General features: G+C 44.9%; 1 protein-coding gene across 1 annotated transcript in view; it reads left to right on the plus strand.

Moving 5' to 3' along the window:
* Nucleotides 1-18,139, plus strand: part of LOC147618419 (uncharacterized) — a 41,294-nt gene extending 23,155 nt beyond the window's left edge. The window contains exons 3-4 of the mRNA XM_086774856.1: nt 17,354-17,479; nt 17,637-18,139. Of these exons, the coding sequence (XP_086630982.1) occupies nt 17,354-17,479; nt 17,637-17,786 (276 nt within the window). The 3' untranslated portion in view covers nt 17,787-18,139. The remainder of the gene's footprint in view (nt 1-17,353; nt 17,480-17,636) is intronic.
* The last annotated feature ends 8,683 nt before the right edge of the window (nt 18,140-26,822 follow it).

Genomic DNA, 26,822 nt, shown 5'->3' on the forward strand with positions numbered 1-26,822 from the left:
CTGTTTGGACAATGTTTTGTGGGAAAAATAGGCAAAACCGACTTGATTACGAATTCATTCCTTTTTCCTATAAATAGGATCATTAGGCATTCATTAGAATCATCATTCAAAGATCAAGAGGATCCATTTGTCAGAGTCTGCAAGGCAGCAAGGACACAGTGGTGGATCAACAGGAGCTTCTCTTGTTCGATTGCAAGTAGAGGGTTGCAAGGATCTTTGGTATGCATCATGAAGCTGTGAATCAGCAAGATCATTGTTAGAAATAATGTCCTGACATTATTATGGGCAGTGGCCAATGTATTAGGACCGGCCGGGCACTTTTTACTCACTTTAAGTGAGGTTTTTTCCCCGCGCCCAATAAGGCGCCCAACTTACCGTTATGTGAAACGGGCACCAGTTAGGGTTATTATATGCCCTAAGTTTTGTAATAAACTTATCTTCATAATTTGAGCTCCATCGTTTTGCTCCTTGCCTCCACACGTTTTGCTTCTGTTTGTTCGCGTGCTCCACACCGTCTCTCACTCACAATTGGTATCAGAGCCAGGTTGTTGTTCCTGCTCGCGCCTTCCCTACTGCTGGTGAAGCACTTTCGTCGCGAAGAAACACCTCTATTGTGCTGGTCGCCTGCTTCTGGTGCTGAAAAACAAGTCGCCCTCCTTCTACAGACCTGGGCGACCGCTTTCTGTGTGTCTCGGGCACTGTTCTGGTGCAAAAAGCAGTGCTGGTCGTTTTTCTACAGGCCGTACAGCATCTGTGCAGCACGTGTGGCTGCTGGTTGCTGTTTTTTTGTTCGTACAGGTCTGTACGACCAGTTTTGCTGCTGTTTTCTGATCGTACAGCAGCCGTACAGCTGTCGTACAGCTCTATCTGCTGTTTTCTGTCCGTACAGTTCTGTACAGCACCTGCTGGTTGCTGTTTGCTGTCCGTACAGCCTTCCGTACAGCATTGTACCGTCTTCTGCATCAGTTCGTACTCAGCAATCTGCAGCAGCAACTCGGGTGAGTCTACCTGTTGTATTTTGGAGCTTAACTGTGAATTTTGTCAGCAAATCAAGTCCGAAATTTGGGGCTTTTGCTGTTTTTATGTTGCTGCACAATCTGTGACAGCTCCCACAGGTTTTTGTGGGAATCAGAGAAATTTGAGCCACCAGAAATTTGGGGCTTTTGTTGCTGTGCTGTCTATTTGTGTGAAACAGACAGTCTCCAGCAATATTTGTGGACTCTTGTGCAGTCAGTCTCTTTTGCAGGTTACAGTTTGCTCTCATGGCACAGAACACCGCTGATGTGTTTGGGTTTTTAGCCCAGGAAGATAAGTTGGATGGAACCAACTATTCCCTGTGGAGCTTTATGATCAGGAATCTGCTAGTTGCAAAGAATTTGTGGAATTATGTAAGTGGAGCTGAGGCAAGGCCTATGCATGTGGCCCCAGCTACCCCTCCACAACATGGCAGGCAGCAGGTTGTACTACCAGCTCCTCAGGCACCTACACAGGAACAAACTAGGTGGGATTCCAGGGATGCTCAGGCACTCTCTTTGATTGCACTTTCAGTTAAGAGGTCCATTATTCCGCATATCCGTTCATGCAGGACATCTCAGGCTGCATGGGATACTTTGGAGCACATGTATCAGGCTCGCAATGAGGCTAGAGTTGCCTTTTTGAAGCGGGAACTATCACACTTGTGCATGGATGAGGGTGATTCTATGCAGGATCATCTTACGAAGATTCAGGATTTGAGAGAACAGCTCTTGAATATTGATGAAATCATTTCTGATGCTGAGATGGTCACCACTACACTTAACTCCTTACCGAGCTCTTATTTGGGTTTTCATACATCTCTTCACTTGTCCATGAGGGGTAATCCAGTCCCTCTATCCTTTCAGGATTTGGTTGGACTTTTGCTGCAGGAAGAGCAGACTCGGAAAAATGTCATGCAAAGAGGTGGTGAGCAAGCATTATTTGCCAAGAACAAGGGCAAAGGAAAATCTGGTGCATATAAGCCTAAGTCAGAATCAGGACAGCCATCTAGTAAAGAGAAGGATGATGCACAGAAACCTAAAAAGAAGGGTAAGTGCCATTACTGCAAGAAGCCAGGTCACTATATTCATGAATGTCATAAGAGGATAGCCAAGGAAAAGAAGAAAGAGTCTGGTAATTCAGTTGAAGACTCTTCAGATGTGGATAACAAGAAAGATGATGCCACAGTCAATCTTGTGGAAGAGGATTGGTGCTTCTTCACTTGCAGCTATGATCCCTCAAATGAGGTTCATTCACTCAGTGTGAGTGAAAGTGGTGATGTATGGTTCTTTGACAGTGGTGCCTCAAGGCACATCACGTCCAGAAAGGATTTGTTTGGCAAGATGGTACCTTCTTCATGTGGCAGAAAGGTTACGTGTGCAAATAATGCTTCTTATCCAGTTCAGGGCACAGGGGATATTATGCTTACAGCCATTAATGGCTCAGAATTTCTCCTTCAGGATGTATTGTATGTGCCTGGGATAAAGAAGAATCTTATCTCAGTGTCTTCTTTTGCAAAGAGAGGGCTGGTTGTTTCCTTTGAGGATACTAAATGTATGGTCCGTGACAGGGAAAGTGATTTTGCTTTGGTTGCTACAGGGACCTTATGTCGCGGTTTGTACCGTCTTGATCCTTATGAGAGGCACAGTGCATGTGTTGTTTCTACCTTTACATCTGCTATGCAGGATGCAGAGTTGTGGCATGCCAGGTTTGGGCATGTAAATTATGGCAGTCTCATGGCACTTCAGAAGCTGAAAATGGTAGATGCCCTACCTAATTTAGAGACTCCTCCCAGACATGTGTGTGAGGGATGTATTTTGGGAAAGATGCATCGTCAGGCTTTCAAAAAGGATAGAGTTGTTAGAGCTGTCCGCAAATTGCAGCTCATTCACAGTGATGTATGTGGTCCAATGAGGACACAATCCTTGGGAGGTCATTGGTATTTTGTTACTTTTATTGATGACTTTTCCAGATATGCCTGGGTGTATGCTTTGAAGAACAAATCTGATGTCTTTATGCATTTCCGACATTATGTCAACATGGTTGAAAATGCAACAGGACAAAAAGTGCAGACTCTCAGAACTGACAGAGGGGGGGAATACTTATCTAAAGTATTTGATGCTTTTTGTTTAGAGAAGGGCATAGTACACCAGTGTACTACACCATATACACCTCAGCAGAATGGTGTCGCCGAACGAAAGAATAGGTCACTCATGGAGATGGCCAGGTGTATGCTGAAAGCAAAGGGATTGCCACATAAGTTTTGGGTGGAAGCTCTTATGTGTGCCACTCATGTGTTGAACAGGTGCCCTACAAAGGCACTCAAATCTGTTACACCCTATGAAGCTTGGTTTGATCGGAAACCTAGTGTTGATTATTTTCGTGTGTTTGGTTGCTTGGCTTATGCACATGTACCACAGGAGCTTCGTGGGAAGCTTGATGATAAAGCCATAAAGTGCATATTTGTTGGCTACAGCAGTCAAAGTAAAGGGTACCGTCTCTATAATCCTGTCACACGGAGGATTTTTGTGAGCAGAGATGTTGTTTTTGCAGAGAATTCAGCACAACCCATTGCTGAATTTAAATTTCAGCAACCTCAGGAGTCTTTTGATGTATTTGAAGGGTTGATACCCATTGGCATAGGAACCACAGCTGATATACCGGCTGAATTTCAGAATTTGCAGCCACCACCTCGTGTGTTTGATGCTTTAAATCAGCCCCAGGCTGAACCTGACATACAGCAAGCAGAAGAGGATATTGTTGTACAAGAGAGGACAGCTTTGCAAGAAGCTAGAACCATTCCTCGTTGGGCTATACAGACTCTTCAAGAGAGTAGACTTGCTGCTCCATTACCAGGTAGGACACGTAGGAGTACACGTGAGGCTGAAAGCTCTCACTTTTCAGAGTCAGCTTGGGTGAGTTCTCTTATGGATGAAGAGGAACCTGAGAGTTTTGAAGATGCAAGTGAAAATCAGCATTGGATGCAGGCCATGCAAGCTGAATTGGATTCTATTGTTAAGAATCATACATGGGATTTGGTGGATTTGCCTCCTGGCAAGAAGGCAATTGGTACAAAGTGGGTTTATAAGGTTAAACGCAAACCAGATGGTACCATTGACAGGTACAAAGCAAGGCTGGTTGCTAAGGGCTATGCTCAGAAAAAGGGCATAGATTATGAAGAAACTTTTGCCCCCACTTCTCGGATGACCACCATCCGTGTTGTTGTTGCTATGGCTGCACATTATGGCTGGTTTGTACATCAGTTGGACATAAAAACAGCCTTTTTGAATGGTGATCTTGAGGAAGAGATTTATGTGATACAACCACTTGGTTTTGCTATGTCTGGTCAAGAGCACAAGGTGTGCAAGTTGAGGAAAGCTTTGTATGGCTTAAAACAAGCACCGCGTGCCTGGTATGCAAAGATTGATGCATTTTTGACTAGCCAGGGGTTCACCAACAGTCCAACTGAAAGCACCCTCTACATCAAGAGAGATGGGGGGGATATTTTGATAATCATTCTTTATGTAGATGATATGTTGCTCACAGGTACTGATGCGGATAAAATTTCAGATTTTAAGTCCGAACTCAAATCTGCTTTTGAGATGTCAGATATGGGTATGTTGCACTATTACTTGGGCATACAGTTCATACAAAGTGAGAAGGGTATCTTTATGTTACAGTCGAAGTATGTACAGAGACTGTTGGAAAGATTCAAATTTCAAGATTGTAAGCCTATTTCCACTCCTATGGAACCAGGGCTGAAACTTACAGTACATGATGGCAGTGAATCTTTTGATGCTATTCTCTATTGTCAGGTTGTTGGGTGCCTGATTTACTTGTGTAACACCAGACCGGATATTCAGTATGCAGTATCCCAGGTGAGCAGATATATGCACAGCCCACGGATGCTTCATTGGCAAGCTGTAAAGCGTGTGTTTCGTTACTTGCAAGGCACCAAGTCTTATGGCTTGATGTTTCCCAGGGGGGGTGACTTGCATTTACATGCATACAGTGATTCAGATTGGGCTGGTGACTTCGACACAAGGCAGTCTACCAGTGGTAATTGTTTCTTTTTGGGACACTCATGCATTTCATGGTTGAGCAAGAAACAATCTACAGTAGCTACCTCGTCTTGTGAGGCTGAGTACAGGGCAGCTTTCACAACGACAGTGGAATGTGTTTGGCTACGCAGACTCTTGGCAGATCTTCATCCTTTATTGGAGGAGCCTACTCCGATTCTCACTGACAGTCAGAGTGCTATTGCAGTAGCACGGAATCCTGTGTTTCATGCACAAACGAAACACATAGAGATACATTATCATTATGTCAGAGAAAGACTTCATGCAGGGGAGATCAGCATGATCTATTGTCCAACACATGACAATGTTGCAGACATTTTCACCAAAGCTTTACCTCGAGAAAAGTTTGAAGCTTTCCGAAAAGCTTTAGGCTTACTTCCTTTTGGTGATTGACATCATGCCTTGTACCCACATTGGCACTGCAGGGGGGTGTTAGAAATAATGTCCTGACATTATTATGGGCAGTGGCCAATGTATTAGGACCGGCCGGGCACTTTTTACTCACTTTAAGTGAGGTTTTTTCCCCGCGCCCAATAAGGCGCCCAACTTACCGTTATGTGAAACGGGCACCAGTTAGGGTTATTATATGCCCTAAGTTTTGTAACAAACTTATCTTCATAATTTGAGCTCCATCGTTTTGCTCCTTGCCTCCACACGTTTTGCTTCTGTTTGTTCGCGTGCTCCACACCGTCTCTCACTCACAATCATTGTATATATAGCATGTTTTGGCAATATACAGTAGATTAGGTCTCTCTCTCCTTCTCTTTTGTGTCTTTGCGAAACATAAGATTAGCGTTATCTTCTTTGCTTAGCGTTAATCATGAACACGCTTCCGCAACGCGCGTTACATTGGTATCAGAGCATCAGGCTCAGCAAGGCTAAACACTGATTCAGTCCCAGATGATGGTGTACAGGTCCAAGGTACAGGAAAGTACACAGATTCGAAGCCCAAGGCGGGAACACAGATCGGGAAGAACTCCCAGGAGGTTTGTTGGTGGTGTTCCACAGTGCCAGATGGGGATGGCAGTTCCGTGAGCCAGATAGGTTCTAAGGGAACGGTCCCAAGGGAGGTTGATCCTCCAAGGGTGATGTGAGAGTGCCAGACTCAGTTCCAGGAACGAAGACCAAGACGGTGTTCAGAGCCAGGGCAGGAATGGATTGTGGACTAGAGGAAGACCAGATGCATAGATCTTCATCAGAGACAGAGTGGTTTGGAGAACAGATCGGATTTTCAGAGAAAAAGGTTTGCCAGGGATGGATTATGACAGAGGGACTTCGGAACAGGATTGGGATGATGACAATCATCCAAGAGTAGGTTGGATTCCCGTCATCAAGTTTAGCAGAGGGGGATGTCATGTGCATCACAGATGCCATGGACATTCTCAGGGCTAGATCCAGAAGAGGCAGCCAGATAAAGAGCAGAACCAAACAGAGCCAGGGATTGGAGCACAAGTGGCCAGTTTGGATGTGGAGAAGAACCAGGGTACAGTCGGCTGAGTATAGGAGCTGTCGGCTGTACCAGAAAGCATGTCGGCTGACGTCAGCAATGCCAGGAAAGTGTGGCAGCAGCAAGCGCATCAAGGACAAAAAGCACATCCAGTCGGCTGGATTAAAGGGGCTTTAATGAACATGTAACTGGCCGACCAGCAGTCGGCCAGTTCATCATTTATTCCAAGGGGCTATAAATAGCCCCCCTTGCTCATAGAATTAATCATTCTCTCCCACTAGGGGATTGGATCATAGGAGGTCCCATAGGGGACAGATTTTAGGGTTAATAACCTTTTTATGAAGGCAGCCCATGGCTGTACAGATATGTACCTTTTTGTACCATAGTATATATTGAATTTCCAGCACTTCTCACTCTCTCTCTCTACTCTCTCTCTACCTGCGTTTTTGCATCAGATGGTGCGTTTTTGCATCAGAAGGTTTTCCAAGAGTGTTTAGGGCTGAAAGAAGACTACCCAGAGCTTCCGCGCGTTACAACACACCCCTAAGTCCTAAGGACATAACCATTGATTCAAGAGCCACACCCCTTCACAGGGATGTGCCTCTTTAGTTGTACCTTTTCGGCCTCTATTTAAGAAAGGCCCCTGTCTCAATGCAAGCACTTAGTCTTTTCCTGTAGTATTTGTGTTATGTTCATTAATCAAGTCTTAATCATGTTAATAAAGCTATAAAAGCTTTACAGAAATAGCTCTCCAAAGCTTGAAGTGTAGTCAAGGTGTCTCTATGTCCCATGTAGAAAGGAGCATGGCACTCTTTCATTACCTTGGCCTCAATTCCTTGTGTCACACAACCGGGGTTTGAGTCATAAGAAAGCCCTACTTGATGACATGAAAAAAAGTCACCAAATCTCTATTCTGCAATCTGTTCAAAAACATCTTTGAAATCCTCTTTAGTAGCGTAAGGATCCTTCATCAAAGTGAAATCTATACAGTAACCCATAGAAATTGCATAAGTCATGGGTCTCTGTGATAGCACATCTGCTACTTTGTTGTCCTTGACATTCATAGGCCACAACATGGCCCGCTTGGTTCAAGACTGCTCCAATGCAATCTCATCATGTTCAACCACAAAAAGGTCTAGAATAACCAACACCGGTGCTTTGCTAGCATAAAGTCTTAATGCTTCAAAAAGGGTTCTGTTTCAGCTTTGGTCCACACAGATTCCACGGCTTTATTTGTCGAAACATGCAATGGGCTAAGCACCGGTGCAAACCATTCGTCGAACTTCCTGGTATGATGTCAATTTGATAATCTTCCTGGTATGATTTGACGGTCCGATTCTTTCGTTCCACAACTCCATTCTGCTGAGGAGTGTATGGAACTGTAGTCTGTCGGTGAATGCCCTTCGAAGCAAGGAAGTCATCAAATAGTACAAACTCGCCACCATTATCAGTTCGGAGGATTGAAACTCTAGCCCCAGACTGATTTTCCACCATCGCGATCCATGTCTTGAAATTGGCAAAAGCATTTGACTTGCGAGCTAGAAAACATACCCAGACTTTGCGAGTGAAATCATCCACAAGAAGAAAATATCAAACCCCTCCAAGAGACTCAACCTCCATAGGTCTTGCAAGATCTACATGTATAAGCTCTAGCCTTCGGGCTGCTCGATGAGTGGCCTCTTCTGGAAATGCATCTCGATGATGCTTGCCCATCATGCAGGATGAGCAGATGTGTGAGAGAGACCTGAGTTGAGGTAGTCCGTTGACAACCTGCTTGCTTAGAATGGAACATCTGTAAGGTAGCAATGGGTACATGACCGAAGCGAGAATGCCACAGAGAAGTATCTGCCTTAGAAACCAAAGCCATCAAGGGGGAGAAAAGTTGATGAATATGTGAATCAATGTGAGGGATCCGGGAAGAAAAAATGGTGATCTTTTAGAGACCCCCATCATGGACTCCATTGGCAACAACCGAGAGAGTCATCCTATCGATTACTTTGATGACTTCAAAGTACACACCAAGTCCCTTCTGAGAAGCTTTGTATATTGAAAACACATTTTTGGAAATCCGTGGTACATGTAGAACATCATGTAAGGTGGCAGAGGAACCCAAAGAAACATTACCAACACCGGTGATGGGAAGCGAAGAGTTGTCGCCGATGCGAACTGACGAAGAGAGAGTTTGGTGGGCCTGATTGGTCATATGGGCACAAGCACCACTATCACCAACCCATTCCACCGCGTTAGGTGTGTCATTTACCTCTTCAGGAGAAGTCATATCTGTGATCACGAGGAGTGAATCCTATGAAGAAGTGGATGAATCTGACTGCCATGTATGCAACTTTGGCAGATCCCTCCTCTGAACTTTGCCTTTATCTTTGGTGTTGTCCTTGTCAGATGCTTTAGAAGCATCTTGGGCTTTATACTTGGTGTTGGCCACTTGAGAATCATCACGACGAGCAAAGTACTGAGCGTTAGTATGACCTGACTTGCCACAGTAATCACATTCATTGCTTTTGTCCTTGGATTCCTTAGAATCCTGTTTACCCTTGCTTGTTTTTGTTGTTGTTGTTGTTGGAGTTCCGTTTTCCACTTTGCCTTTGCCCTTGTCAGAGGCAACAAAAGCAGGCTCCGACTTACCTTTTCCGTGAAGCATGCACTTGTTGGGGAGATAACTCACGACTTCCTCAAAAGGGGGAGAGGATCCGAGGAAGTCGTGAGTTATGGAAATAAATATTATCCCTGAAAGAATCAAAGGAAGCAGGCAATTAACCAAGAAGTTTATGGATGGGATTGTTGATGGTGCTCCCGTACTCCTCAATCTGTAGCTTGATACGGGTGAACTCTCCAATCTTCTCAATCAAGTTATTTGACTCATTGATTGTAAGCTTCTCCAGATCTGACTCCAATTTGGCAATCTTCACTGTCGAAACTCTCCCATACCTCCTCTAGATCTCTGTCCACATCTGATGAGCATTACTCCGGGTAGAGACGAACTGTGCCTGTATAGATGGAGTCATGCAATGGATGATGATAAGACGAGCCTGAGCATCCAATATGCTTCTCAAAGCAGGGTCCACCACGTGAGGTGTCGAGATAGCCATCCACACACCGGCTCCTTCCAGCAACAAGTGAGTGTAGAAAGACCAAGTATGATAGTTGGTTGCTGTAAGCTTCATGGAGTCATTGACTTGGGAAGGATTGTAGGATGGTATATGGGTAGGGGTGGAAGCAAGACCTGGATGAGAGAAACTTAGAGAAGAAAGATTGGGAATAGGCTCCACCTGTGGAGCGGGAGCAGGTGATCCAGGTTGTGATGGTGCTAGAATATCAACAGGAGAAGGATCAGCAGTAGAGAAACCTCTTGAAGCCGTGTCCTCTGACAAGAATCCTTCTCTTAAGAAAGGGGCTGAAAAAATCAGCAAAACCTCCTCTCAGGCTGTGCACAGCAAGAATAAAGGGAGGGAGGGTGGGAAATTGAAAGGAGAGGAAGGAGGAAGATCTCTCCAAGCTGTAGATCCCTGTATCCGTGTCCTCAACACCTAGAAGAGGGCTTCAGCAATCCAATCAGCAATCTTTGCTTCCACGCTGAAATCTGCGGAAAACGCAACAAACTATCAAAGCCTCTGCTCCAAAACAGAAAACGCAGCTCTCTTCTATTCACAGGTCATAGTTTTTCTTTGATACCATGAAAGAAAGTGAAGCAAATAGAAAATACAGATGTAGGCCCAGGTACAAGACCTGTAAATGCTGGAAACTGATGTTTATTGCTGAAAACTGAGCATGTGGGAAGCCCGTAGGTGTTGTACAATGATAAGAAGCAGAAGTAGCTGCTAATGACCTCAAGAGGAAGCAAAAGAATGAGATAAAATGAGGGGAAAGGGGAGCCAACCTTATATCCTCCTCATGAGAGCTGGGCGGCCAGCTATAGCAGGCCGACAGCTGCCTAAACAAATATGCATATCCAGGGCCTCATAAATGGCCAATAGAAGCATGAAAATGATGCACAGGACCCTTTGGAGATGATATATAATCCAACAAAATCCAAGTTGAGATCCAAGTCCAAGTCCAAGTCCAAGTTCCATGTCCAAGCTATATGTCCAAGTTCCACGTCCAAGCTATATGTCCAAGTTCCACGTTTATGTCCAAGTTCCATGCCCAAGCTATATGTTCCATGTCCAAATCTAAGTGAACTCAATACCCAATCTTCAAGTAAACCTACAGGAAGCTTCTTGAATGCAAGGTGGCACTGCAGAATGATATGGGCAGCTGGCAGACGGCGGCGGCGTCTCACCCGGCACAAGTGGCTCTTGGGTGGTGGCGGTGACGGCTCGGTCGGCGGTGGTTCTGAAGCAGCGGCGGCTCTGCATGTAGGGTGGAGAGGAAGATGATGATGAAGCTCTTGCTCTTCATAAGGTGAATCTCTCAAGGTGGCTCTCCTCAAATTCTTTTCCACGAGGTTGATCCATAAAGAGTTGTTCTTCAAAAAGTTGCTCATCATCGAGAGGAATACAAACTTCTTATATACTTGAAAGGGGTCCTTGCTTTTTGCTTTTTCTCTTTTGAATATTTTATTAATAGTCAAATATAGCCAAGCGCTTGATTTACGCTTTTGTAGCTTCAGGACCTTGCTTTTTGGCTCTAGGGCTTCTTTTTTTGGGAAAGCGGCTTGTAGCTTTTTGATCTAGTTTGATGTCCTCTTTCGAATGATGCCCTTAGCTCTTGGTCAACAAAATTGACTTTTTACTTTTTCTTGCTTTTTGACCAAGACTGGTGCTTTTTCTTGTGCCAGCTTTAAGAACCCTGTTCCCATGTGTCCACCAACTTGTCCATGTGTCCGGCAAGAGTTTCATCATGTGAAAAAGAGCTCGGAGGACCAAATAGTTACGAGAGGATAGACTAGGAGGCACGGCTACAGTCCCAATACTCTACATGGGAGGAGTTGATCCTAGCACTTAGGGGATAGGACCCTTGGCATCTCCCAGAGTTTGGGCGTAGCCGCAAGAGCTTGTGCTTTTGACGGTTTGATAGGAGGAGCTTTGGCCCCAACCTCTCGCGACTTGACAAGTTTTATGTGGATGAGTGGGCTTGGGGCTGTGGGAGCATGATCGGCATTTTGGCGGGCACTACTTTTTCTGATCATGCTCTGGCTATCCTATCCTTAGAGGACCCCTGGAGGCAAGATAGGCACGTGAGTACTAGGATTCCGGACAGCCTTATAGACGTTCCCGATAGACGTTCCCGAGATTTGCAGATATGAGTGGGACTGGATTTAATCTTAGGCTCTGCCGCATACACCTTGGATGTGGGCCTTGGTGAGATCTTCAGATTTTTGCAAGAGGCAGCTCAGAGGTTGTGAGTAGGAGAGGAGTCTGAGGAGGGGTCTTGCTTCTCTCTAACATCTTCAGGAGAGTTTCCTCGATAGCCCGTGGATTGAGAGTCAGCTTGGTGCCGAGATCAGATCTATGCAGGAGAGGAGGGTGGAGTACAAGTACCATGCCACAACTTCCTTTTGGACCTAGGCTGGCGATAGAGTCATGGGGGACTTCTTTGAAAATTGAGATAGCAGGCCCTCACAGGCGGAGAGATGGTATTCACAGGTTGCGTGGCGAGGATGGAGCTATTGTTTCTGACCTCCCCCCATGTGAGAGCTATCGCCACCAATTTTTTCCGGTCTTTGCTCACGGGTGCCTCATTATCCCCAAAAGTGATGGACATGCACGAGAGGGTCTGGCGGCACATGAGAGAGGTGGTCCGCCCCTTCACTGTAGTGTCACCAGCCTGGACATTTCCCAGTCTGAAAGGGGTCTGGTGGACTCCAGGATGTTTAAATATTTGGAAAGTACAAGCTTTGGGAATGGGGGATTATTCTAGAATACAAAGGACCACACTTCTAAAATTTAGGAGAGTTGCTATTTTTGGCCCGACTCCGATGGAAATTCTGTTCGCGTCATTACATCTGGAATTGAGCAGATACCAAGAGTTGGCAAAGTGCCTATGACAGAATGTCTACCAGTTGGGATATTTTTAGAGATAAAGTTTATGGAAGGACCCATCTCTTAGATTGGGACATGTGGCACGGAGGTGGACCAAAGTGAGACAAGTGGCCTGACATTTGTTAGAAAGTGGATCAAAGTGAGACAAGTGGCCTCACACTTGTCACTTCAGCTATTGTGTGGCTCTCCACTTGTCATCGTAGGCTTCTCTTGCCATTTTAGCTCATGGGAGGCCCAAATCTATAAATTGGAGCCCTCTCTCTTCATTAATGGAGGCTCTCTTGCTGCACACTAGCCTCTACCACCGTTACAGGATGCCCTAATGATGGCTACTCTCTTTCTCTCTCTCTTGAAGGCTGCCCAATGAAGAATACCGGCTGTTGGGGACTGTTTTGGAGGCTTCCATCGCGAAGAAATACTGAAGGCAAGGGTATTTAATCATTTATTATGATTTCTAGCCATTGTACTTGTTGCACCAGCATTTGTACTTGCTGTACCAGCCAGCGTACCAGCTGTACCAGCTTTTATACTTGCTGTACTTGCTGTACCAGCCACTGTACTGGCTGTACCAGCCACTATACCTGCTGTACCAGCCCTTGTACTGGCTGTACCAGCTTCTGTACTTGTTGTACCACCCATTGTACCAGCTGTACCAGCCCTTGTACTGGCTGTACCAGCCACTGTACATGCTGTACCAGCCCTTGTATTGGCTGTACCAGCTTTTGTACTTGCTATACCAGCTTCTGTACTTGTTGTACCAACCATTGTACCTGATGTACCGGCTGAATGGAGAGTTGTACTTGCTGTACCAGCTCTATTGCATGAAGACCCGTGGTTTTTTTTTTGGGGAAGAATCAGTACCCACACGGAGGTATATGGATTATATTGTTGGCTCGGCATTTCTACAGCCTATGTTCCGGCTTGGTAGCCTTGTGTTGGGCTGTGTTATGGCATTTGTATAGGGATAATCCGGCATCTCCCGTGGGGAGAGTAAGGCCCTCAAAGCTTGTACATGATATTATTCTCCTCGGGTAATAAAATACTCCAAGGGGGGGGGGGGGTCGGCCCATTCCGGCCTCTATGCGGTGTCACACGTGCAAGCTCCATTTTCAGCATTTGTGGATGCTTTGTCCAGCTTTATGTTTTATGCAAAGTGATGATGGATATGTGTTAAGGCTGTGGCCATGTTTAAATGTTTTAATATGCATTGATGGTATCAACAAGTGTGTCAAAGGCCCTAGTCCCCCGGGCACCCGCTGGGAGTTTCAGCTGGCAGAGGCAGTCACGGCTCTTTCTAGGGGCAAATGCTCGGGGCAGATGGGCTTCTAGTTTCTTTCTTTCTTTGCCACTGGGACCTCATGGAAGGTGGCCTTTGAGCAACCTTCAATGAGATTAGGACCACAGGTGCCATGCCAGAGAGGCTTTCAAAGGGTTGATTCGTAAGGAGGGTGGTGATAGATTAGAGATCTGCCAGTGGAGACCCATCATCCTTCTTGGGACCGCCTACAAGATCTTGGCCAAGGCCATCAGCCGGAGACTTCAGCCTTTCCTTCCTGATTTGATCCATGACACTTAGACAGGTTTTGTTTAGGATCAGAGCATTCTGGACAACATCTTTGCCTTTTGGGAGGTGAGAGCTTCGGCCAAGATGCGACAGCAGGACCTCATAGTGCTACTCCTAGACTTTTGAGAAAGCTTATGATAGGGTTGATTGGAGCTTTTCTGGAGGGCACGATGAGCCGGATGGGGTTCCGAATGGAGTGGATCCGTGGTGTTTCAAGACTTTACTTGGCCTCTCACAGTTACGTTTTCATTCAGGGAGTCCGAGGTGACATATTCCCTCTGTCTCGCTTGGTCCAGCAGGGCTGTCCTCTGGCACCTTACCTTTCCTATTCGTCGTCGAGGTCACGAGCAGTTTTCTCTAAGCTCAGGAGATTGGGCTCCAAGGATTGCGTCTCCCCCTCCGTACAAAGAGGAGCTATTGGACTCAGAGTTTGCAGATGACACAGCAGCCTACCTTTCAGGAGATGTTGGAAAACTCCAGAGATTTGATGAGGTGATCAAGATCTTTTGTCACGCATCAGGAGCTCACCTCGTTATTAAAAAAATTAAATATAAAAAAGGTTAAAAAATGTGTATTTCTCAATGGTAGTAGTAACAAGTTTTTTACATGATGTTAGATTGATGGATATACAAAATTCTTACATGACCTTAAATCTTATACTAGTAGTAACTGTGGTCCCTTGACCAAATCAAGATGCAAGGAAAAAATAAATCAAGAAATTATAACATTAAAAGGGAAAGTCACTCAACCAAATTATCTTTCAAAGAAAACGTCATGAAATGAAAGATCTAATGTGGTACAATTAAATTCTGTCCTCAAATGTAGGGCTAAAGCCACGAGCCCGCATCTCCATGAAAATCCATCTTGTACTTTGGTGCCAAGGACCTCCCAAAAGGCAGCTAAAGCTCTTGGGGTCAGTTGAACCAGTGTGAAAATCCAAACTCTACCAAATCTCCTATCCTGCTGCAAATCTCGAAATCTTGAATGAGATTGTCTAGGATCCGGGCGCTCAAATGTCTCTCTTGCCTCCATGGGTCCTCTAGGGAAAAAGGGTCAGAGAGCCTCGCAAGAATCTGAATGCTTGGAGCGGGATCATGACGAGGCAATGGTCTCCAGAAAGGGGGGGCCAATGACGGGTTCCTTGATGGTACTAGGGGGGCCCATCACCATTGGGCAACTACTGAGATAAGTGCTCTGTAAACAGCTCTCTGACAAAATCATATCCTCTTGTGGCCTGCGAGACTGGTGCCGAAGGCTCTAGAAATCCGATGGTGGTTCTGCCTCAGACCGTCGGTCTGCCACTCCCCTACATTGGGATCCTTAGCGGCCGGGATTGATGCTTTGAGTCCTGGGGCCGGGATCTCCTCCTCCCCCTTGATGAGGAGCGGAGCTGGAAACTTGGTTTGGGGGGGGGGGGGGGGGGGGGGGGGGGGGGGGGGGCACTAGAGGCGCCCTCTCGGGGACAAGCTCTAGCAAGGTATCCCATTTGTGAGCAAATGAAGCATTGGCCAAGGAGGCCAGAGGACTCAACTCTCTGCAAAATAGGAGCTCCCTGGAGAGGCAAGGAAGCGATATGACAGGAGGAACTGACTCCAGAGAGGCTATGTAGCTACAAGGGAGGGAATCCTTGTTGTCAGCCCTAGAACCGAAGCGGCGGTCTTTGTTTTTTTTGGGGGGGGGGGATTCCATCACGCTCCCGATAACACCACCTATCACTGGGAGGAGGGGAAGATATTCATTCCTCAGACCAAGAAAGTAAATTGTCAGAGGAAAGCTTGAGACGCCAGGCAGAGTGTTGGACGCTAGGTTGAGGCCGTGCTGCCACCTCGCAAAGAGGGCCTAGGCCGTGCGCAGTGAGGCGGGGCTCAGCGGCATGACTCTGTTTGATGCTGTAGGTGGATTAAACTTGACTTGGTAGTATGCACGCCCCAAAGGATGAATATCAGTGATCTTTCCAAGCTTGCTGATAAGGCTTGGGTCAATCTGAGCTGTACACATGCCGGGCAGCTACCCACAATCTTGTAGACCAAGGTGGAGGCCTCCAGGGAGGCAACTGTCGAAGCTAGGAGCTGGAGGTACGTTTCTGAGAAGGAAAGGCAAGGGACGGTGGCCTCGTTTGGGGATGATGGAGCTGCTGCCATGGAATCCTCCTGGAGGTGTGAAGACCAGAAGATGCCGACACTCGTCGAAGAGAAAAACATCCCGAAAGCTGAAAACACCTGATGAAGGAGAGGATAGGGCCAGGGCAATGAAGAGGCTCAGGCAGGTGTGTGTGTGTGTGTGTGTGTGTGTGTGTGTGTGTGTGTGTTTATATGCTGACCAATGGGGGCAGGAAGGCGGAATGGATGGGGCTCTAAACAGAAGAGGCGGCGGCAGACTGGAAGGAGAGAAGGTGGGAGCTCAATAGGGCGGAGGAGCACGAGGGCGGGGTGGTGGGCCAGCTGGGCTGGAAACAGATGGTGGGCTGAAGTGCAGGTAAGGCAGGGGCTCAACAGGGCGGAGGAGGGGAGCGGAGGGCAAAACCAGGCAGCGAGGAGATGGAGGGCAGCGCGAGAGAGAGAGAGGGAGTTGGACAATGGCGAAGGTGACAGGTGCGCAGACGGGGAAGCTCCAGCGCTTCGGGATTACTTGTTTGCACTCTTCCTGCTCTCTCTTGCATTGCTGCAGGGAGTCTTTGTTGAAAAACCTCCAAATTTCAAAATCTGAAATTTGCTTCAAAATCAGGAATAATCGAAGTTACCAACGTCAATAGCAGGGTGCACAAGGCCTGAGGCTGATCCGGGGGGCAGAAAACATGCAAAAAATTCCCAGTCCTGGGTACTCCAAGACGCACGGCATACGTTTTTGAACATGGTGCTGTACGTTTTCTTTTTCTGTGATTATCGTGGGTCACTATTTGATAGTGACATTTTATTCGACCATTTAAAAATCAAGGGGTTTATGAAACGCGTTTTATAAAGTATGAAACTCCTTTCATTGCTACTATGATCGTGTTCCCAACTCATGTTCTCTTTGTACGCAAGTAAAGAAAAGACCCAATGGGTCTACAAGACTAAAAAGTGTTACATATGTTTCATGTGTAAACTGAAGGTCATAAACATGGAAGCAGAAAAATACCAAAAGAAAATAGGTTTGTGCACTATGTGGGCCCTACATGTACAATATGTGTGTGTGTGTGTGTGTGTGAGAGAGAGAGAGAGAGAGAGAGAGAGAGAGAGAGAGAGAGTCACTTTCTTAATGGGCTATTCTGCAGACGTTAGTCTTCTTGTGGTTCCTTCTATCTGGCTGGTTGTTTAGAATCATCCTTCTCTCCATGTGGGTGCTTCCTTTGGCTGCTCCATTGCTCATCAGCTCTGCTGCAAGAAACATGATTGTGGAGGTTGGTATTCATTTACAGTGCTTACAAAATTTTTTTTGGGTGTTTTTTAATCTTTTTTTTTTCTGATATTCGTTCTCGTAATGCACAAATACCCAAAAATCACGTTGTCTGTCATGTAAAGCCTCACTAACTTGTACACATCCATTTGTGGATGCAGGGTGCTTGCCCATCTTGTAAAAGGCGGTTTATAGGTAATCGCGGTCAAACGATTGTGTGCAATTATTGCAAGGCTGTGGTCTGGCAGCCGAGACAAGACTTTTCAAAAGATGAATCTGATCCTTCAATAATCGATGTAGATATCGATTAAGTGCTCTCAGCAGGTTGGTTCAGAGCACTCTATGGCAAAGCTGCTTTTACAAATGTAAGAAGTTCAATGTTTTATTTGAAGCTTATGCTAGACATTGCTGTGTATCCTTTGGCATGAGGTGCTTCCAGATGGTCTGTACATTTGCCTGGATGCGTCTTTGTATGCTTTTTGCTTACTTTGAACAAGTCAAACATACGAGGATAAGCTCAACAACAATGTCAAGAATTTGGTTGCCAAATGAGCTTTGCTACGATACTCAAGAAGACACTACTGGATGTGAAAATTAAGGTGTATGTAGGCATACATAATTATTTGTACATTTCTTAAGTAATGAAATGCGAGATGTTCTTTTAGCGGGACACTAAAGATCTTTTCCACTTTGATAACATGCCTAATATCCGACCTAGACGAGTTTGTATTGTGTATAAGCAAAGTTATACTAATGGAACTTACTGATTAGACATGCTAGCTTCGGTTTGATGCTTCTGGTAGGTTAGGTTCTACACTCTTTCACGCACCCAAATTTTAGACTGTCAATGTGACCAGGGAAGAGTAGAATCTGCTCTTATTTTGTGCTGTGCTTGTAAAAGGCTGATTGATTTATGTAGTATCATCCACCCAGATAAATATGGTAAGGGTGGATGAGGTTGAAAAATGAATGGTGGTGAGGCATGCTGGAGCGTCTTTAACATTTCTAGAATGTTTTGTAGATCTTGCATAGGTGGTTTGGCTGCTTTGGGCCTGTTATGAAGTTTGGACGCATTGCAGGTCATTGGGGACTGGTCACTCTGGAAGCCATAGGGTGGTTTTGCAGCTTTTTGGAGCACCCCTGGCTTGAAGTGCAGCACTGTTTCACCACTTAGGGGGGAGATTGATCCAGCTGGTAAAAAATTTACTCAGAGAAGACCTGCCCCTTTCCAACAGACCAAGGGCCAAAGAAACATGAGAATAATCAATGCATGGAGAGGGTGCAGAACCCTCAAGGCATGAAGAGGGTGCACAATCTTTGGTGCGCGGAGCGTATAGAGAATGGGGAAACTCAATGTGTGTAGACAGAGGGAACAATGGGAAGGGGTCTAGGTTCTAGCTTTCCCAAATGCTACCCATCCTAGAACAAGACTAGTAGATAGGAGGTAATTTCCTCGTCTCTTTCTACTGTTGAGCAGTGTGCTGCGAACACAAAGCAACCAAGAGGCAGATGATGATGATGAGGACCTCCCTCATGCAGATCTTTGCCCTAAAAGAGGCTGGTTGCCAGTTACATCACACCATGGGAGGGACTAGTAATGATATTTTAGTACGTATGCTGGAGGTGGACCAAGGCATCCACAGTGGGTGCCTCAACGATATGCAAAAATTCACATCACCAATTCTTTAGGAGAGATGAGAAAGAAAAATCTAGTGAGCTCCTTATCTTCCTTTGCATAGTAAAAGAGATCCTATGGTCTTACAATATTGGCCTTAAAATGCAAGGTGTTGCTTAAAGAATTTAAAGCGTTCATAGTATCCCATTGTAGCTTGCACTTCAAATTATAGGAAATCTCTAAGCTAAGCGTGGCCTCTCACAAATGCATTCTTGTTCAAGCTCTTTGTAATTTTTGACAAATAAAAATGAGTCCAAGTTTTTGTTCACTTTTTTCAATTTACTATTTGTGGTATTGTTTGTTGAATCTTGTCAAATCATGGTCTTTCAATAGTGTTATTTTATTGAAATTCTTGTTAATTCTTGGTAATTATAAAATGAAAAAAAAATTCTTGTTAAATGAAAATTCTTCTTAATTCTTGGTAAATGAAATGGCCTTTTTATGTGCCGGCATGTGCAAGACGCCGGTTGCACAGCTAGCTAAGTGGATTTGGGTCATGCAATACATGTAAGGTGACGTGGAAAATGCCAACCAAGTGCATCCAATTTCCAACAATACTGGTTTGGAGGTCCGAATGAACTCCAAATGGATATCTTGAACATGGAGAAAGCATGTCCATGTCAGTACTTGCGAAGGTGTGGATTAGCTTGACAAGCTTATTATGCCATTTCATGTGCCATGGCACATGATATTCATTTGGAGTTCCAACCACTATGGCATCTGACGTTTGGCACAAGGGGGCATGTGTTAACTTGCTAGAATTCGAAACATTCTTGCATTCCCACATGCTAGGTGCCAAGTGCCAAATGAGGGTGACATGGTTTATATGTCCTAAGGTGACATCATATGCCAATTGCAAGGTACAAAGTTCTAGGTACCACATGCTTGGCGACCCAGTGCCATGTGCTATATGCCACCAGAGCCGACCTAGTTCCAAGAGGCAGACACTAGATTCATTTGTTGATTGAAGGCCCAAATAAACTCCAAATGCAAATTTGAACAACAAGAAATGCTAAGAAGTGTGCAAGTGGAATGTGTTGACAAGCATATGCTAAGAATTAAGAAAGAGCATATCCTTGCCAATGCCTGTTGCCACCACAGTGTGTTGAATGGCTTGACAAGCTTGTAAATGGATTGATAAGCTTGCTTGTTGGATCATTCAACGCATTGTGGTGGGTATTGACATGGACACATTTTTTTTTTCAATAAATTTGTGACATTTCATGTTCATCATATTTACAATTGGACTTCATTTAGGCCTCGAACCAATAGGTGAATCGGCATTTGGATCGGTCTCTACATTTGGCATTTAGCACTTGGCTCCTTCACCTTGCTAGAACCCGGAACCAAGTTGTTGGTAATAATATCATATAATTTTGTGTTATTAACCACAGTCTTAGAAAATCAAGATTTAGTGTATTTTGTATAGGTTGAAACTCTAAAAAAGGGCTAAAATTTGACATTGTCTCCAAGGTTTTTTTTTTGGGTTTGCATTTTTAGTTATTAAATAGGAAAATCTTAGTAATTTTATAAAAAAAAACCTTTTTCTTTGTAGGCTTGTCCTTTTTTCGTTGGCTAGAAAAAAAGTATTTTCAAGCTTTTTTTCACATAACTTTAAGAAAAATACATAATTATCTTTTATTTTATATGGATTTTAGCTTCGCATTATGTGCTTGGTGTTATCTAATGATACATGTGTTGGTCCGTTCTAGGATTAATAAATGACGCCACTAATATTCTACATTGAAAAGCAAAGATGGACACGCTAAACAGATGTATGATCAAGCTATGAAGCAACAATGTCCAAATTCACAATTTGGATGGGTGTCTGTGTCATTGCTTGGCGAAATACTTATGGCGATTCTTGCTCCAAGAGCGCGTGGTAGCAACCTAGGATGAGAATTTCCTTTGAATGTACTTTACGCATGTGTTATGAGATTGATCAATGTTTAAGAAATAGGCTCGGCCACACCCATTGTGCAATTGAGTCTTGCTCTTGCTTCTCTACTCCATCCTTATACTTGTGTAGTTACTATAAGTGTGTGAGAGAGCAGTGTGTTAGCGGCCAACCAGCCCGTTTGGCCGTCGCGTAAGTCATTGCCTAGATTGTCTCGTTTTGTAACAAACTATTATGGGTTAAGCTTTCTTACTTTGTAACAACTTGGTAATGGTTTCTTGCAAACGGGTAGTACCTGGATGGATGTGAGTAGCAAAGGGGATTATTCCCAGGCATGTGTGGATTAGAGGATTGAGGACTGAGTGGATAGTTGAGCTCAGGAGTTCATGAGTTGAATGATTGTTGGTAGTGTATTCTACTCTATGGGTCCAAGCTAATATTGAAGAATATCTTATGGGTTGGTCTCTAACTTGTCTCTACTCTGCATTGCATAATTCTATTAGTTCAGTGTTTATTTTGTGTTAATTGCATTATTGTCTACACCAGCTAATATTGAAGAATATCTTATGGGTTGGTCTCTAACTTGTCTCTACTCTGCATTGCATAATTCTATTAGTTCAGTGTTTATTTTGTCTTAATTGCCTTATTGTCTACACGTTAACTCCTATCCGGAATCATGAAGGACCTAGGAACTAACCTACTTGTGGTCATGACTAACTCCCCAAGCTTAGGTAGATTGACAACTCAACGTGTCAGTCTTGGCTTGTTGCATAGGGTACAATTTCGAAACCACGCAAGCGCCGGCTATTGATCGGACTCCGACACTTTTGGCGTTCCTATTGGGGAATGGTACGCCAGGAGGAAGGGGAGTGGGAAGGTAGAGGTTAGTTTTGCATAGAAAGTCCGAATAGAGAAGCTAGTCAAGGTAGATCAAGAGAGGAAGTGTGCACGTCCTTTTGTTGGGTATGTTCACAAGGGATAGGAATGGACAGTGCATGGAGAACGAAGAAAGCTCAAGTACAGCAATGTGGTACCGCTGCAGGCAGTCCGAGGCCGTAGGAAGTAAAGGGCAACCGTATCGCCTAAGAAGACTTCTGGACGAGATTCCGTGTCAGCAAGAATGGTAAAATCAGGAACCTCTGAGGAATCAAGAGGGGGAGGAAGAGCAACAAGAGCTTCAAAACAGGAGGTAGGAAGATCAAGAAGAAGAAGAATCAGTAGTTGTGGGAAGGATGTCTCTCAAATACCCAAAGTTCAAGGGCAAGAGTGAGGAGGATCCAGATGCTCACATCTTCGCCTGCAAGACTGGCCACCCGAGCTCCATTGCCACAAAAGATAGAGTACTTTGCAACGACTTTGGGTGGCAAGGCCACCAAAGCTGGTACGCTCAATATGGTATGGAGCACTTGTAGACGTTTGAGGAATTAAAGAAGGCTTTTCTGAAAAGATTCAGGAGAGACAAGACCATCATGGAGGTACCGAAAAAGCTACAGAGGCTGACTCAGAAAAAGAGGCCAACAAAGGATTTTGCAACAGAATTTAGAGCACTGCTAATGCGTGTGGAACAAGCCTGCCCCAGCCACACCGAGCTAGTGGTTTGTGAGAGAACTGAGAGAAAAGCTCTAGACAACGGTAGCCTTGTATGATTTGGAGACCCTCACCTTTGAACAAGTGGTGAGGAGCAACTAGAGTAGGAGGGATCTTGAAGCAGACAAGCAAAGACTCCAAGAAGAAGAAAAAGGACAAGAGGAAAAAGAACGAAGAAGAGACTTCGGAGTCGGATTCTGATGAAGACACCTCAGAATCAGATTCTAGTCAAGAGTTGCATGATGCTGAAGAGCGAAAGAGTTGTAAGAAGAAAGTAGGTAGTGGATGTTCAAGAAGAACTGTAGGCCGTCCTACCCAAGCTTACCGGAGGACATGTAGGATCCGGACTGAGACCGGCGGACGTCTAGTGTACGAAGTGTAACAACTAGGATCCGGATTGAGACCGGACGTCTAGTGTATACGAAGTGTAACAACTAGGGTCATACAAAGGAAGCGTGGCAGATGAAAGGCACACATCAACCATGTGCTATCTCTGGAAAGAGCAACCACACCACTGACACATGTTTTTTCAACACTCGAAAAAGGAATCCGAGTGGTGGAAAGGCAACAATGTGAGTTGCATCGGTCCTTGCTGTCAACCAAGTCACCACCGGGTCTCCATTTCCTATTACAGGACATGTTACGGATTTCTTTCCATTTCCTTTTACATGATGCTTCTATTGCTCTGGGCTATAATGGGCTCCAGTTTTGGCATTTCAGCATCCTTTCTTTAGTCGTCTTATCATTACATAGGGGCTTCTTGCGTGCTGCAATTTCTTCGCTCTTCTTGACCAGGCTTGTGCTGTCCAGATCCATCTCAGCATGCTCACTTAGGAGTAGACTTTCCTACATTGTCCGCACCATTCCTTGTGCACTTTGCACCAACTTGGTGATTTTCTCTCGAAACCTCTACTGCCCTGCCCACTATTTTGGCTTCTACTTCTATTCCAACTCGGAATTTTTGCATGTCATCATCTTGACAAGTCCTTGCGAGCTTGTCACGACCATCACTACTGGTGCATTTTCTTGTTGTTTTCCTGCCAATTGGTCCACTTTTACCATATTAACTACTGCATCAGGTCATGTTGGATTTGCGTCTCTTTGCGGCCTTGCCTGTTGTAGTTCCTACTACTGATGGCGTTATAATATGGGGCAATCATTCTGCCTATGCCATGCGGCACTACAGTAGTAGCATTTTAGCACGACTCCCCTTTGTCTAAATCTTCCACCTCCTCCCCATACATCTGAATGCACAACATCTAGTACATTTCTGCTCACATTTCTGTCACGTGGAAATACATGCTTTGTTTGCTTTCCAAATTGGCATGCTTCACATATTTTCTGCATACCTTCAACTTTAAACTTTGGCAGCCCTGTCACAATTCCTTTAGTCTGCATAGACTTCATTCTTTGCACATTCACGTGTCCAATTCTTTTATGCCAAATGTCTGTGTCTGCAACAATTCTTGAACCATTTGCAAACATCACAGCACTCACTTCAGGCATGTTTACATTCAATGTAAACATTCTGCCTACTCTGTCTTTTGCAACCAACCTGCACTTGTCTTTAAAGTCTTCAACATAACAACCATCAGGGTTAAACTGAACCTGCAAACCCTGCTGAATCGTCTGGCCAACTGAAACCAGATTCTTTGTTATGTTCGGAACATGAAGTACATCTACAAGGTACTTCACTTTGCCATCCTGCATAGACAATTTCTCATCTCCAACATGGGCAATTGGATGAGCAGTAGTGTCATCCCTTGTTTCCACAAAACCTAGTCTTTCAAGGTTTTTCATCTCCTTGAACCACTCCCCATGACTTGTCATGTGGTTCGAAGCACCTGAATAAACATACCATACATAATCTTTATGTGCTGCGTCAACATTTTCAGACATGGCATTAACGACATGCTGCATAACAAACATTTTCTGCTCGATGATGCATAGTCGTTTTGCTGCAATTTTCCATTTTGCATGTCAGCCTGCTTCTTATAATAATCTGCCTGCACATGTCCAGGCTTACCACAATAAAAGCATCCATGTGTATCATTATACTGCCTTTGCCAATTTCCACGACCTCTTTGACTCCCCCTGCCTCTGAATTGGCCTCTTCCACCTGCGTGTTGTTGTTGTTGTGAATTCTGGGACTGTTGTTGTTGTTGTTGTTGCTGCTGGCCATAATTCTGATTACCTGTTCGGCCACCTTCTTGGCCGCGTCCACGGCCTCCTCTACCTCGTCCTCTTCCTGAACTTGTGTAGAAGGCCTGTTGCTCTGAACTGTTTTTTGTTTTGTGAAGATTGTTGGTCTTCACCCAAGCTCTTCTCTTCTATAATCAACATAGATACCAAATCTATGAAATTGGGAATGTTTTTCCGAGACTGAATAGACGTCTTGAACGCCTTGTATTGTGGCCTGAGACCACGTAGACAGACTTCCACCTTATCATCATCATCTACTGAAACACCAATAGATGCAAGGGATTCCACAATACCCTTGATCTTCAATGCAGTCTCATTCACAGACATACTCTTTTTCTCCACAGTATGAAGTTCATTCTTCAATTGTATCTTTCATGCCTTGGTATTCGTTTCATAGAGTTTTACCAAGGTGTCCCACGCCTCCTTGGGGGACTTGGCTTCCTGTATGTGCCCAATCATTGTGTCCTGTATACTGATAGAGAGCCAATACATAACTTTTTTGGCTCCTTGGTTCCAATCCTTGAACTCTTTCACATCTGCAGACAGCAGTCAGATTGATCTCCGGTGTCTCTTCATGCTCACCTTCTATGTAGTCCCAATAACCCTTTCCCATCAGGAAATTTGTCAACGTGAACCTCCAAGCATGGAAGTTGTTCTTGTCAAGCTTCTCAGCAACAATCTGGTTTATGCCATCATTTGACATCTTGCCAGCAGCAGCAGACACACAAATTTACCAGAAACAGCACTCTGGTTTGTCCTACACAAACTGTTGTATTTTCTGCAGCGGTACTATACTACACTCAAATGTCACAACCAGTGACCTCAATGTGCATACATACACCCAATGGCAACTGTTTGATCTCCTTGCAGCACACACAATGTTTGCACAACCAATCTGTCTTCCTGCAGTTCTTAAAATAGAGTTCTGCATAGAATCGATGACTTACCCCCACAATGCTTGAAATCGCCTGCTTTCCGAAAAACGGAGGTCCTAACGCGCCCGAAACGCGTTTTCGGCCCGGAAATTTGGGTCCAATAAGACAATATAGTTGCCCTATAGCTTTACTCCCGCGAAGAAAGCTCCTCAATCAGAGATCGTTTGCTGGTGCCTCCCGTAGAGCTCCCGACAAGGGTGTAGTCACCAACACAAATAGGGAGAAGAGTAGATGAAGCTCTTACTCTCGTACCGCTTCATGTGCTTCTCTTGCTTGCAGCTCAGCCCTTAGCATGAACGAGGCTCTGATACCATGAAAAGATGCAGGGGAGAAGAGAGCTTGAGCTCTTGCAAGCACACACACACTCACAAAACCCTAAAGAGAACACACAAGGTGAGAGATTGAAAATCTTCTTCTTCTTCTTCACACAACACTCAACACACCATATACAAAGATAGTACACACAATATGAAAAAGTACTCAGCCAAATACATACTAGGGTTCTCTATAGTGTGAGCCCAACTAAATGGGCTGGCGCTATAACTATGCCAGTCTCTAGAATGGCTGTCACACAGCCTGTCATCCCACTGGCTGCATATCATCCATGATCTCACCAACCATGCCAGTGGTGTAAGTGTGGGGCCTATCGCCCAGGCGGGTCATCAGTGTCCACCACCTCACTAGATAAGCTCGATATCTCAACACCATTGCATCTAGAAGGCCTAAAATACTTGCAGGGGGTGGAAGATGACGAGGAAGAGCAGGTCTTGAAAGAAAATCCAAACTTGCTGTCACTCTTCGAAGTAGACATTGAGCGGATTGTACAGAGTTACGATCCAGAAGTCCTGGTCTCTCATCTTGAGGCACTCATGAAGAGAAAGAACAAAAGAAGATGAGGAAGACACTCAAGACAGGATGGTAGAAATACAGGCCGAGCAGGAGAAGGCCATGGTTGCTCTCAAGCAGGAAGAAGACCAACTAAAGAGGCATAATATCAAGGTCTAGGAAGATGAGCTTGAGGAAGTAAACCTAGGAGATGATCAAGTGCCCA

This window comes from Cibotium barometz, chromosome 35 (genome assembly GCF_041138505.1).
Source record: "Cibotium barometz isolate CiBa-2024 chromosome 35, ASM4113850v1, whole genome shotgun sequence".
Lineage (NCBI taxonomy): Eukaryota > Viridiplantae > Streptophyta > Polypodiopsida > Cyatheales > Cibotiaceae > Cibotium > Cibotium barometz.